At 43.0% G+C, this 13,579-nt stretch overlaps 2 protein-coding genes and 1 long non-coding RNA gene across 6 annotated transcripts in view; 1 reads left to right on the forward strand and 2 right to left on the reverse strand.

Annotated features, from left to right (window-relative positions):
* LOC309475523 (CD276 antigen homolog) overlaps window positions 1-13,579 on the forward strand; it is a 61,253-nt gene that overhangs the window by 37,708 nt on the left and 9,966 nt on the right. For 2 of the 4 annotated variants that reach the window (XM_082138355.1, XM_082138353.1), the window contains exons 1-2: window positions 12,733-12,943; window positions 13,073-13,385. The exons of the other annotated variants lie outside the window; for them this stretch is intronic. In XM_082138355.1, the coding sequence (XP_081994481.1) occupies window positions 13,375-13,385 (11 nt within the window). In that variant the 5' untranslated portion in view covers window positions 12,733-12,943; window positions 13,073-13,374. Of the gene's footprint in view, window positions 1-12,732; window positions 12,944-13,072; window positions 13,386-13,579 lie in introns of those variants that run through there. 4 annotated transcript variants of the gene reach the window in all.
* The window catches only part of LOC309475517 (uncharacterized protein), a 174,914-nt gene that overhangs the window by 31,107 nt on the left and 130,228 nt on the right, over window positions 1-13,579 (reverse strand). The gene's annotated exons all lie outside the window — the stretch shown is intronic.
* Window positions 9,249-10,666, reverse strand: LOC309475546. Its single transcript, XR_014197712.1, has 2 exons — window positions 9,865-10,666; window positions 9,249-9,426 (listed from the first exon to the last, which is right to left on the reverse strand). It is a non-coding gene; the product is annotated as an uncharacterized lncRNA (long non-coding RNA).

Below are 13,579 nucleotides of genomic sequence, written 5' to 3' on the forward strand. Positions count from 1 at the left end.
TGCAGCACTGTATAGCACAGAAAATAAACATTGTTGTGTTCTGTACTACTGTCTTTGATTGTTTGTGATAACAATGAATCATTCTTTCGGATAGGAAATTTATATTTAATTGACCTATCAGTAAGTCACAGCCTCCTTAGTTACTGTTGCTATCTCAGTTGCTATTGGAATCTGAGAAGCATCTCTTAAAAACAATGCAGTCATCTGCCAGTTGGCTAATAATTAATTCTGTACCATCTATGGTAATTCCCTTCACAGGGCTCTCTTTAATATGTAGATTTAAAAATTGTGTAGCTATTAGAAAAGGGTATGGGGAGATGGGGCAACCTTGTCTTCCACCTCGCTTTAATGAAAATCTAGAACTGCCGTCACTGAGTCGAATAGAACTATTCCCATTACAATAAAGCATATTAACACATTTACAAAAATAATTACTTAAAACCAAATCTTTGCAGGGCCTGTAACATAAAATCATGTTCTAAACAATCAAATGCTTTGTAATAGTCAAGAAAGAGGATAAAACTATCCGTGGAAATAAGGTCTGAGTAATCTAACATATCTAAAGTCAAGCGTATATTATTAGAAATTGTGTGAATAGATTTTAGTCTCTTTGCTAGGGCGATCGTTTTATAATCAGTATTCAATAAGGAAATTGGACGCCAGTTTTCTATTAAAAGGGGATCTTTATTGGGCTTGGGAATAAATGTTATTAGCCCCTGACATAAAGAGGGGGGAAATGTTGTTTTCTCAATAGTCTCTAAAAAACATTTTATGTAAAAAAGGTGCCAATCTTTGATTAAATGCTTTATAAAGCTCTGCAGATAGCTCATCAGTACCTGGGGATTTGTTAATTTTTAATTGATTCAACAATTTCTAAAAGATTAATAGGTGCATCGAATAGGCTACTATCTTCTTTATTAATTTGTTTTATGTGAGATAAGGAATAAAAAAAAAAAAATCTGTGGTGGATTTCTGGCAGAATTTAGAAGAATATAAATCATTATAAAATTTAGCACAAAAGAAGGAAATTAAGTTATCAATTTCAGTGAGAACCTCATTGTGTTGAAGAATTGAGGTGTTACGTTTCCAATATGAGAATCTTTTACTCAATGAGGCAGAGGCTATAAATGGAATACAGATAAAAATGGCCATCTATCTAAAGTACTCTTTAAAACTACATTAAAGGTCCCGCATTATGCCCCTTTTCACAAGATGTAAAATAAGTCTCTGATGTCCCCAGAGTGTGTATGTGAAGTTTCAGCTCAAAATACCCAACATATCATTTTTTACAGCATGTTTAAATTGTCATTTTTTGGGGCTCAGAAAAACGCGCTGTTTTAGTGTGTGCCCTTCGCGTTGGGCGGTTCTTCGCCTCTACGTCGTGCATTAAAATCCTTTAATGCATGGCTAGCCGTGGATTATCCTTTACGTATTTGTCATCTGCTTGTATGTATCCATTATTTATTAATAGCCTACAAGTCTGCTGTTTCGGTTCAGGTCCGAATGATGATCAAACATATACTGATGAGTTTAATAAAGTTTATTGTACATCACACAAAAGATGAAGCATCAGTTTTACTTCAGAAAATCACCGTAAGAGCTGAGTAAACAAAGTAAGTTATAAGAAGTGCGCAAGTACATAAACGAATTTCGGTAGAGTTGAGGGAGCATTCCTGTGGGCGGAGGTTAGTCAAAAAACTGTTCTAGTGATGTCATTAAAGAAGGAAGTAGAGGGATGTAGTCCAAACGAGCCGTTCGATGTAGGCGACTTCTGTTAAATAAAATATCTCGCTTGGCATTGAACTTTGAGCTTTATAATTTTACAGATATTATTTATGCTCTAACAGCAACATTACACACTAACTAAAGTTTTAAACATGGGATCACGAAGAACGGGACCTTTAAAACACCAACAAATATTAAGAAGAATTTGGAAATTTAGATAACATATAAAGAATAACTGTTCCCTTATCGGTCGGTCACACTCACGAACGACAGATAGGAATCTCGCTAGAGAGGCCAATCTACTTTGAGTGAAACTAAAACAAGCCAATACACATTGGCGTGCAATCATTTGCATCAGCTGTGCAGCCTCGCAGCGCGGGTATTTAACTAGCAGCTGGTGCGATTGCACTTCAGCTTTTTGCTTCGGAGCCAAGCACTTCGATGTGTTCTACAGAGAGTGTGACTTCAAAGACGAGCCTTTCTGGACCTCTCCTTCCCGGTGCGGGCGTTACAGCACGGCAGCGCGAGCAGTCTTCTTTTCTTTCTCTCTTCTTTTTCGCTGTCTTTTTTTGTTTTACATACTGAGCAAACAAAAAAAGCTGTTATAACAGCTGGTAAGGTGCGCCATCAGAGCGCTCAAAAGCTGTTCTACAGCTGGTAAGACCTGCCAGCAAGAGAGAGAGACAGCGCACAGACAGGTGCACATTCCTGTCTGTGTTCGCAGTGACTGTTCCCCTGCGTGTTTCAGCACCAGTGAGAGCAGTCCCTAAACGAGCTTACACAGATAGAGAGCGTCTTTTTAAAGATGACCTTCTATCTGTGTGTTTCTGGATGCGGTTGTTACCTGGGCTGAGTGGGCTCACGGTAGAGTTCTCAACGGGTCGGGTCGGCCCGACAAACCCGACGGGACCCGCGGGTTCGGGCCGGGTTCGCGTCCAAAATATAAGCAAATGACTCGGGTCGGGTCGGACCTCGGACTTAATTTTTTCTGCTCAGTAAAAAAACTAAAACATTTATTAATCATCGCTGCTGTTCACCGTAAAGAAAGTCTGGCTGCTACGTGCATCATGGAGAGGGGCGGGAGCAGACGCCGCTGCGTGCACGCCTTTAGCCTGGAGAAGAAGATGGAGTTGGTGAAAAGTAAACTTGCCGCAGGTGAATTCACCGTCACTACTACAGCCTATTTATATATTTGAATGTGGCAACCCGGAGGTGGATTTGAAGGATAATTAGCCAACTACGCCACTCAGGGAGTTACACCCAGAGAATTTAGTGTCTCTAAAAGGACACGCAAGTTCGTTCACCAATAATCGCTCAGAGACATGGGTAACAATACAAAACGGTTGACTTTATTAAGTTACACAATCACTTTAAAACAATCATTAAAATATATCAGGCCTCAGCCAAGCACAGCTCATCATAAGGGTTTGGCTCTAAGAAGGTCACAGGAACACCGGCTAACTGGGGCTTGCCAGCAGGGTCAGGCTATCAGAGATTAGGCTGCCTATAGCAGAGAAATCATTCCTTTCACCAGTGCACGCAAACACACGCACTCACACCATACTCCACGGATGGACACGGCACACTGTGAACAACACACCACCACCACTTAGAAGGGAATAGAGCTGGCCTCCCTGCCTTTGGCACCCAGATCCTGCGACACAAGAACAGAGCAATCTTAATAAGAGTCACTAAAAATGCACACAGAATAATTAAAGCACTGAATTGCCCTATGTCGATTTAAATTAAACAACAAAACCCAAAATAAGAATTAACAAAGCTGGAAAAGAAATGTGCAAGGCCTATTTGCCCTCAAAGTACGAATCATAAGTTAAACAAATAAATTAAACAAAAAGAGTTAAAGAAATGCAAAAGCAAGACAATGGATTTTAGTTTACAGAAAAATAAACCAAACTGATCTCAACAGTTTGCTGGAAAATACACTAAACTGGTTTTAACAGTTTACAGAAAAATAAACCAAACCGATCTCAATCAGTTTACAATAATTAAGCAGCAAAACAAAATACAAACTAGAAAAATCAAAAGAAAAATAATAAAGTTGCATTTAATAGGATAAACCAAATAAGCCACACAAAATAAATGCACTGCAAAACAAACCCCAAAAAAGATAAAGCTCTTTGCAAAATAGAAAACCAAATAATAAAAAAACAAACTATATTAGAATATGCAAAGGCAAAGAGCAGAGAGTATCACTGCTATTCAAATATAAATAAAGACGACTTAAACAAAACAAAAGAAAATAGAAAATGTAAAGCAAAATCAACACAAAACAAAACAGCAATGTTATCCGTGGGCAGGACGTGAAACGCGCCCAACTAGCACCAGCAGTGCGAGATCTGAATGAGAAACAAATCCGTTGATTTGAACCATACGAGAGGGAATGGCGATCAAGCAATCAGCTTACGCTCTCCAACGTTTTAGGGAGAGCACCAATGACGAATATGATGCGTGCATAATCAGGAGCGCACACACCCAAACAACGGCCGTCACAGCAATAGTGCGAGACCCGCACGAGGAAACGGAACAGCTGACTCGCACTTTACGAGAAGAAATGGCAATCAAGCAATCAAGAGCTTACTCTCTAATGTCCACACCTGATGCCAGCCGGAAGCAGCCACAGTACTGTTTGCGGCGCATCAGTGACGTCGACAAATGACGTTGACCTCAAACACAGGTCTATCACACTTTATATCCCCATGGTGACAGCCAATTGGCTTACGATCCACATATCATTATAAAGGAAGGTAAAGGGCTTTCCTACCACATAAAGTTTATTGTTTCAGTTGTTTGTATTGTTAAAAGGCGTGAACATTAAAGGTTGATTTGAATTCGCGTCTGCTGGTCATGATAATACGTGTATGAGAAAAAAAAATTAGGCGGGCCGCGGGCCGGGTTCGGGCAGATAATTCATGTTGATGTGTCTGGTTACATCGGGTCCGGGCTTTAAAAGCCACGGGCCGGGTCGGGTCGGGTTGTAATTTTCAGGCCCATTGAGAACTCTAGCTCACGGGATGGTCACAAACGCTGCCTCGTGTGTCTGGGCATTAAACACGCTGAGGCAGCGTTTGTGGATGAGTCATGTACCCATTGTGGGAAGATGACCATCGCGGAACTGCGGTAGAGACTCACGTTCCTGCAAAGGGGCGGAGTCCCCGTGCCTCTGCCTCGATCCAATCCTCCTCAGAGGGTTGCTTCGGGCAGTGACATGGGTGACCTGAGGGTCACGGTGAGTGCGTCTCCTTCGGGGAACCAACCCCCTAGGAGCCCTCACCCCTCTCATGCTCTGCAGCCAGTTGAGCCCCCATTGGAGAAAGCTGGACCATCCTCGAGGTGTGTACCGGTTGTCTCCTTTGGGGCTGATGTCGATCGCTGCATCGGAGGGTGGGTCAGACTTCTCCGCGGATGACGACTCGGCACCGCTACCTCCTTCGGGTGTGCCAGCGGTGCCTGAGACGGACCTGGAGATGATGGCCATGCTTTCCCGGGCCGCCAACGGGGTCGGGCTCGTGTGGAATCCTCCACCGTGTCCCGAACCCTCGAGGTTGGACGATTGGTGTCTCGGGGTGGCGCGCGCTGGTTTTCAGCAACCCACCCCAGTGCCTTTCTTCCCGGAAGTGCATGAGGAGCTTGCGGGGACGTGGACGGCACCTTTTACTGCCAGAACTTCGCCCAGCAGTTCTCGGCTGTACAAAAGCAGACTGAGGCCATCAGACATATCCTGCCGCGCCGGCCAGCTGCTGCCCCCACCCCACCACCTGCGGCTCCTCAGTCTGCTCGTCGCCGAGGGCGGCCTCCTGCGTCTGCCCCTGCTCCTGCGCTGCCGCAGCAGCCTCCATCTAAACGGCGCCGTGGAGCCAGTTGCAGGCGGGCCGCCCCGCCCATCCAGGACCCCGCAAAGAAGGGCGGCAAAGCCAGGAACAAGCGGCCCTAGGACGGGCGACCCAGAGATGGCAGGGACTGCTCTCCAGGAGACGATGACCGCATCGCTCCATCCCCCTGAAGAGGGCCGGGTGGAAAATCCTTGTTTTCCTTTTGTTTTTGTTCTGCCGCTGGCCTCAAAACCAGTGGTACCCAAATTTTCAATAAAAGAGCAGTTTCTTCCGTCTCTGGGGCCGAATAGGGCCCGGAGAGCAGTGGGGGGAGAGAATCCTCACCATTCTCATCCACCTCTTATAATGCCAGCAGGCAGCAGTGTGCAGTTCGAGAACGCAACCAAGCCGCCTCCTGCACCTCCGGCCTCGTGGAACCAGGTAAGTGTAGCACAGGCCACTCAAACTCCGCTACGGGCCGCCTCCCAGAGAGAGCCTCCCAAGCCGAGCCCCTGTGTTCCACCTCGCTGCCCCACTTCGGGTACGCCTACGGTCCCTTTGGTCCCGCTTGTACGGTCTCTGCGAGCCTGGTTAGCGCTCTCCAGTCCGTCTCGCTGGCTCATTCAGACCATCAGGCTCGGCTATGCGATTCAGTTCGCCCGGCGTCCCCCCAAGTTTTGGGCCATCCACTCCACTACAGTGAGAGCAGCCGATGCCCATGTCTTGCGCGCGGAGATCGGAGATAGAGCCGGTCCCTCCAGCCGATATGAGGTCAGGGCACTACAGTCCCTACTTCATTGTACCCAAGAAAGGTGGTGGATTACGACCGATCTTGGACCTGCGAGTTTTGAGTCGGAGCCTTCACAAGCTACCATTCAAAATGCTCACGCAGAAACGCATTTTCGAATGCATCCGTCCCCAAGAGTGGTTTGCAGCGATCGACCTGAAGGACATGTACTTTCATGTCTCGATTCTTCCTCGACACAGGCCGTTTCTGCGCTTTGCGTTCGAGGGTCGAGCATATCAGTACAAGGTCCTGCCCTTCGGGCTGGCCCTGTCTCCCCGTGTATTCACGAAAGTCACGGAGGGGGGCCTTGTTCCCATGAGAGAACAGGGCGTTCGCATTCTCAACTATCTCGACGACTGGCTCATACTTGCACACTCTCTAGATCAGTTATGCGAACACAGGGACCTCGTGCTCAGGCACCTCAGCCAGCTGGGCCTTCAGGTCAACTGGGAAAAGAGCAAAGTCACCCCCGTGCAGAGGATCTCTTTTCTCGGTATGGAGTTGGATTCGGTCGCACAGACAGCGCGCCTCACAGAGCAACGCGCTCAGTCGGTGCTGAACTGCTTGAACACGTTCAAAGGCAGGACGGCGGTCCCACTGAAATTCTTTCAGAGGCTCCTGGGGCATATGTCAGCGGCAGCAGCGGTAACTCCGCTCGGGCTGCTTCATATGAGACCGCTTCAGCACTGGCTTCACGGCCGAGTCCCGAGATGGGCGTGGCATCACGGCACTCACCGGGTGGCAATCACACCGGAGTGCCACCAGACCTTCAGTCCGTGATCAGACCCCTCGTTCCTTCGGGCAGGAGTCCCCTTGGAACAGGTGTCCAGGCATGCTGTGGAGTTCACAGATGCCTCTGCCACCGTCTGGGGTGCCACGTACAACGGGCATGCAGTATCAGGGGTGTGGACGGGCCCCCAACTGTATTGGCACATCAACTGCCTCGAGTTGCTTGCAGTACGTCTCGCTCTGAGCCGCTTAAAAATGCCGCTTCAGGGCAGAGACATGCTGGTCCGTACGGACAACACTGCGACCGTTGCGTACATCAACCGTCAAGGTGGTCTACGCTCCCGTCGCATGTCGCAACTCGCCTGCCATCTCCTCCTTTGGAGTCAGAAGCATCTGAGGTCGCTTCGAGCCATGTATGTCCCCGGTGTGCTCAACCGTGTGGCCGACGAGCTATCACGAGCTGTGCTCCCGGGAGAATGGCAACTCCATCCCCAGGCGGTTCAGCTGATCTGGAGAGATTTCGGAGAGGCTCAGGTAGACCTGTTTGCCTCCCCAGAGACCTCCCACTGCCAGTTGTTTTACTCCCTGACCGAGGGAACACTCGGCACGGATGCACCGGCACACAGCTGGCCCTGGGGCCTCCGCAAATATGCATTTCCCCCAGTGAGCCTACTTGCACAGACCCTGTGCAAAGTCAGGGAGGACGAGGAGCAGGTCCTTCTGGTGGCTCCCTATTGGCCCACCCGGACTTGGTTCCCAGAACTCATGCTCCTCGTGACAGTCCCTCCCTGGCCCATTCCTCTGAGGAAGGATCTTCTGACTCAGAGACAGGGCACCCTATGGCACCCGCGTCCGGACCTCTGGAAACTCCATGTCTGGTCCCTGGATGGGACGCGGAGGTTCTAGATGACTTACCCCCAGAGGTACTTAACACCATCACTTCTGCGTGAGCGCCGTCTACGAGACGTGCGTACGCCTTGAAGTGGAACATGTTCGTCGAGTGGTGTTCCACCTGTAGAGAGGAGCCCCGAAGATGTTCGATAGGGTCAGTGCTTTCCTTCTTGCAGCAAGGGTTGGAGCGAAGGCTGTCTCCCTCCACCCTTAAAGTAGGGGTGTGCGATATGACGATTTTTGATCGTGGACGATTAAAATGTCTCCAAGATCTGCTTTTGAAGAAATATCTTAGTATCGTGCATTCTATTAGTTGCTGTTCTGGCGCCTCTGGACCCAACATACTGAACAACGCGACGTATATTCACATAAAATGTTAACGCAGCGGAACGGGACACTGCAGTTCACAAAAGTTCATAATTTGCATGTGCTTTAATGCCTTGTCGGTTAAACATTTAATTTGCTTGCTGATGCACTGTTCTAACGTGTGCGTTTCTCAGCGCCTACATGTGAAGCTCACATGCACTAAAAGCCTGTCTACCAGCGCCTGGATATTGGAGTAAGTTATCTTTCGAGTCTTATTGTGCTAATACTGTTAAATACACACAAGATTTACATAAACAAAGTCGGTTATGTCTAAAGTGAAAGCAAACTTGAGAAAATTGAGAGAAAATCTGCTTGTCAAATGCGTGTATATTAGACGCGTCGCGCGCAGCTCTTAAAGAGACAGTAGTAATAGTAAACACGCTGCCGCTTGTCCTTAAAGGGATAGTTCACACAAAAAGAAAAATTCTCTCATTATTTACGCACTCTAATGTTGTTCCAAACCTGTATTAATTTCCTTCTAATATTTTCTAATATTTTTCTAATATTAATATTTTGAAGAATGTGGCTATCCAAGCAGTAGCTGATCCCCATTGACTTCCATAGGAGAAAAATATACTATGGAAGTCACTGGGGTACATCAACTGTTTGGTTACCCACATTCTTCCAAATAACTCTTATTTTCAACAGAAGAAAGAAACTTATTCGAGTTTAAAACAACTTGAGAGAGTAAAATATGACAATTTGAATTTTTAGGAGAACTATCCCTTTAATGTTAATAAAACAACAAAATGCAAAGAGAAAATCACTCACTGCTCTTGACTGATAACTTTTAATAGTAGCTTTAATAAGTATCAATGTATAATTTATACAGTGAAGTCTATGTTTTGTTTTATTTTCATATTTGTTAATTGAATTACTTTCTTCAATGCTACTGTTAAATACACCTACTGTAGCTGAAAACATAAAGCACTGTTTATTTAATTTGTATATTAAGTTGTGTATGTGTAATGTGTATCTTTGATCTTAATATTTAATAACAAAGAAAATAATGACAACATTTTTTTATCTTCGCCCCTGTCTGCCATTCTTTTTTATTTTATATTTTGTTACCTAAGGCTTTGTTTTTAAAATGTGACCCTGGACCACAAAATCAGTCTTATGTGTATTTTTTTTTAAATTGAGATTTATACATCATCTGAAAGCTGAATACATAATCTTTCCATTGATATTAGGTTTGTTAGGATATGACAATATTTGGCCAAGATACAACTATTTGAAAATCTGGAAACTGAGGGTGCAGAAAAATCGAAATATTGAGAAAATCGCCTTTAAAGTTGTCCATTTCTATAGGCGATTGTGCTGCATCCACTCACAAAAATATATTTTTTATATATTTAAGGTGGGAAATTTACTAAATATCTTCATGGATCATGATCTTTACTTAATATCCTGATGATTTTTGGCATAAAAGAAAAATTGATCATTTTTTCCCATACAATGTTTTGTTGGCTATTGCCACAAATATACCCGTGCTACTTAAGACTGGTTTTGTGATCCAGGGTCACAAATATGGACATTAGTTTGGCTGTAATGCTCAGTCACAAAATAGTAAAACCAACATAAAAAAGAATCGTGATAAAAATCGTGAATCGTGATTTTCCTGAAAAAAATCGTGATATTATATTTTTGCCATATCGCCCACCTCTACCTTAAAGTACATGCTGCTGCTATTTCAGCATATCATGACCACATAGATGGCAAAACAGTAGGAAAGCACGACCTGGTCGTCAGGTTCCTTAGGGGGGGGCGAGACGATTAAATCCTCCTTGTCCTCCCTCCATACCCTCTTGGGACCTTTCCCTGGTGCTTCGAGCACTTCAGGATGCTCCCTTTAAGCCGCTGCAGTCAGCAGACTTAAAGCTTCTCTCCTTGAAGACTTTGCTGCTGATTGCACTGGCCTCGATCAAGAGGGTAGGGGACCTGCAAGCATTTTCGGTCGACGAATCGTGCCTAGAGTTCGGGCCGGGTGACAACCATGTTGTACTGAGACCCCGGCCTGGCTATGTGCCCAAGGTTCCTACCACTCCTTTCAGAGATCAGGTAGTGAACCTGCAAGCGCTGCCCCTGGAGGAGGCAGACCCAGCCCTGGCTTTGCTCTGTCCCGTTTGCGCTCTGCGTATGTACGTGGACAGAACTCAAAGCATCAGGACCTCAGACCAGCTCTTTGTCTGTTACGGAGGCCAGCAGAAGGGAAAGGCTGTCTCCAAGCAGAGGATGGCCCACTGGATAGTGGATGCCATCGCCTTGGCTTACCAAGCTCAAGGCGTGCCCTGCCCGCTCAGGTTGCATGCACACTCCACGAGAGTAATTTCAGCCATTGCTCATGTGATATAAATCAGCCAGCGCAAAGGACGTCTATAATCCGATTGGTTGCTGGCGTTTTGCCGCTGAACCGCGTCATAGCTCATTACAATAAAAATGAGCTACTTTCAACTACTTTTATATTTAAATATAAATTTCATATCCGAAAGAATGATTCATTGTTATCACAAACAATCTAAGAAAGTAGTAAAGAACACAACAATGTTTATTTTCTGTGCTATACAGTGCTGCAGGCAGGGGCGTTTGTTTAAAAAACACCATGCTGGGTTGTTGGGTAACTTAGGGGGGTTCGGGGGAGAAAATTTGGACTTCTCGGACCTACATATGTGTTTTTAAGGTGTTTGAAGGCCAACAAATTGGATAACAATAGCTTTAAAAGCATGTTAGTGAGCAGCAGTAGCATAAATGATTTATCAAGCAGATAACAGATTCTTAAACATGAGAATGAGGATGAATGTCGCAATGAATGATCCACACTACAAAATGTTAATGTGCTTTGTCAACATTCAAAACTATTTTAACTCTTCCAAAAATTTTGTTTTTGCGTAGTAACTCTACACACAAACATAAAATGATTAGCCCACATACACACCAAACTACACACAGATATGAATTAAGTAAAACTATCTTGTGTCTTTTGCTTGTTCAGTGTGCAGTGGAGTGTATAGGAGTTTGTCATACGTACATGTATGTGCACAAATACACTGTATATATTATACAGCATGTTTGATGAATGTTACAGTGTGATGATAACAGGCATCAAAAGCATTTTTCCCACATACTAAAACAATATACAAAACAATATGCTTTGAGACACACAAAACAAAAAGCTAATTTGTACAATACAGAATAATATTTCAATAAGAAGAGAAATGCAAACCTGGTGGCCATGACAAAAGAGGACAATAACATCGACAGTGAATAACATTTAAATAACAATATAAATCTTTATGTACTTTTTTGCCTTTACAATCTCATTGTTATTTATAATGTATGTATTATTAGTGTGTAAATATGTATGTCTGTAATTTAATGTTAGCAATGCTTTGGCAATTTGTAAAGCTTTTTACCAGGTCAATAAAGCCACTTGAATCTTGAATCAAACATCACATAAGACAGAAGGATGAGTACAGCATCCTGCTGAAAAGATCAGCTTATTTTTATTATTACATGTCAAACTTCTCTAATTTCTCATTGAAAGTAGCCCAATATTTTGTCAAACTTTTGTCTAGCTTTTTGTCATGTTATTTATTGATGAATTAAAGTGCAGACAGATGATTACAGATGTGCTTGGCCCTCTTTTATTTTTGTTATATGTAAATGATATCCAAGAGATGTTTGAGTGTAATATGTTTTTATACGCAGATGATCCTGCTTTAGTAGTTGCAGATAAGGAGACAAATAGAATACAAGAGAAGTTATAGATGAGGAGCTTGTTAAGGTGAAGTAAAACAGAATCTATTCTCTTTGGGTCTAAATAAGTTAAGGAAGGTAGATGGTTAAGTAAATAAAGTTGATGGTTGTGTACTTGTAAACATAACATCGGTCAATTATCTGCACAATTGCAATTAACCACAATTGGTTGTGTTCTGGATAATAACTTAAGTGGTGTAAGTATGGCCTGGAATTTTTTAGGAAAAGTTAATGCTCGAATTAAATGTATAGCTAGATATGCTAGTTTTTTAAATAAATAAAGTTTAAAGGTTTTTGCTACAGGTCTAGTACAAAGTCAACGTGAGTATGCGTGTTGTTCATGAATGACTGATTTATCCAGTATGTGGATGACAAAGTTACAAAGGTCACAAAATAAATTATTGAGAATAGTTTTAAGAAATAATTATTTTACTCATGTGGATAATGGACACTTTCAGCAGATTGGATGGTGACCTATTGAAAAAACCGTCTTTCAATAGGTCACCATCCAATCTGCTGAAAGTGTCCATTATCCACATGAGTAAAATAATTATTTCTTAAAACTATTCTCAATAATTTATTTTGTGACCTTCAGCATTCCTGAAACTAAAAATGATACAACAAAATTATTATAATTATTATAATTATTAATAATTGGGCCCCAGTGTATTTTAACTCTTATTTCTCTCGAGTTAATGTAAGACATGGACACTTTACTAGACAAAGTATTATGGTTCTGAATCTATGTTTGTTAGACTTTGTATGGTAATAGGACGTTTGAATTGACATGTGCGCAGAGTGAAATAAGTTGCCATTGGACATTAAGGTTTTAACGGATAATGTTGGTTTTAGTATAAGAGTGAAGAAATTGTTTTTAGATTGGATGGATTTATATCTTTGGATATATGTGTATTTTGCGTTTTTGTGATAGTTCTTTTTTTGTGCAAGGTTTGTCATGAAAATGTCTCGTAAAAGAAAAAAAATCGAGGACCAAAATGGAAATAAGTTAATCAACTTTATTGTGTTATATTTGACAAAGAAGTTGTAATAATGTTGTATTGCTACTTTTATGAAACTCAAACTCGAATATCTGCGCATGTCTGATCAGTTCACGTGATTTCTGTTGACGTCATTTACGTCTGATGTCATACGTAGAACGCATGGCGTACGGAAGCTGAAGAGCTACGATACTTTCTGTTGTAAACAGTAGTATCTCACCCTAATTTTCTAAAGTATTTTTAAGCAATATAGTCAAATTATATATATATATATTGATAATATTGGTGCACCATGATAATCAGGTATGTTTGCTGAATGCAGAATGCAACGCTGTTTGGACACGTGTCGTACTTTTAAGCATTGAATCCCTGGTGTAACGTTATGTTAGCTTGTTGTTCGTGTTTATTCTGCTGTGTTTTGGTTGTCAAATGCTTTATTTAAACTACAATTAAAAAGAAAACGTTTAAGTGTTGTTAAAACATTGAATTGGTTAATT

This window comes from Leuciscus leuciscus (assembly GCF_965113295.1).
Source record: "Leuciscus leuciscus genome assembly, chromosome: 15".
Taxonomy (NCBI): domain Eukaryota; kingdom Metazoa; phylum Chordata; class Actinopteri; order Cypriniformes; family Leuciscidae; genus Leuciscus; species Leuciscus leuciscus.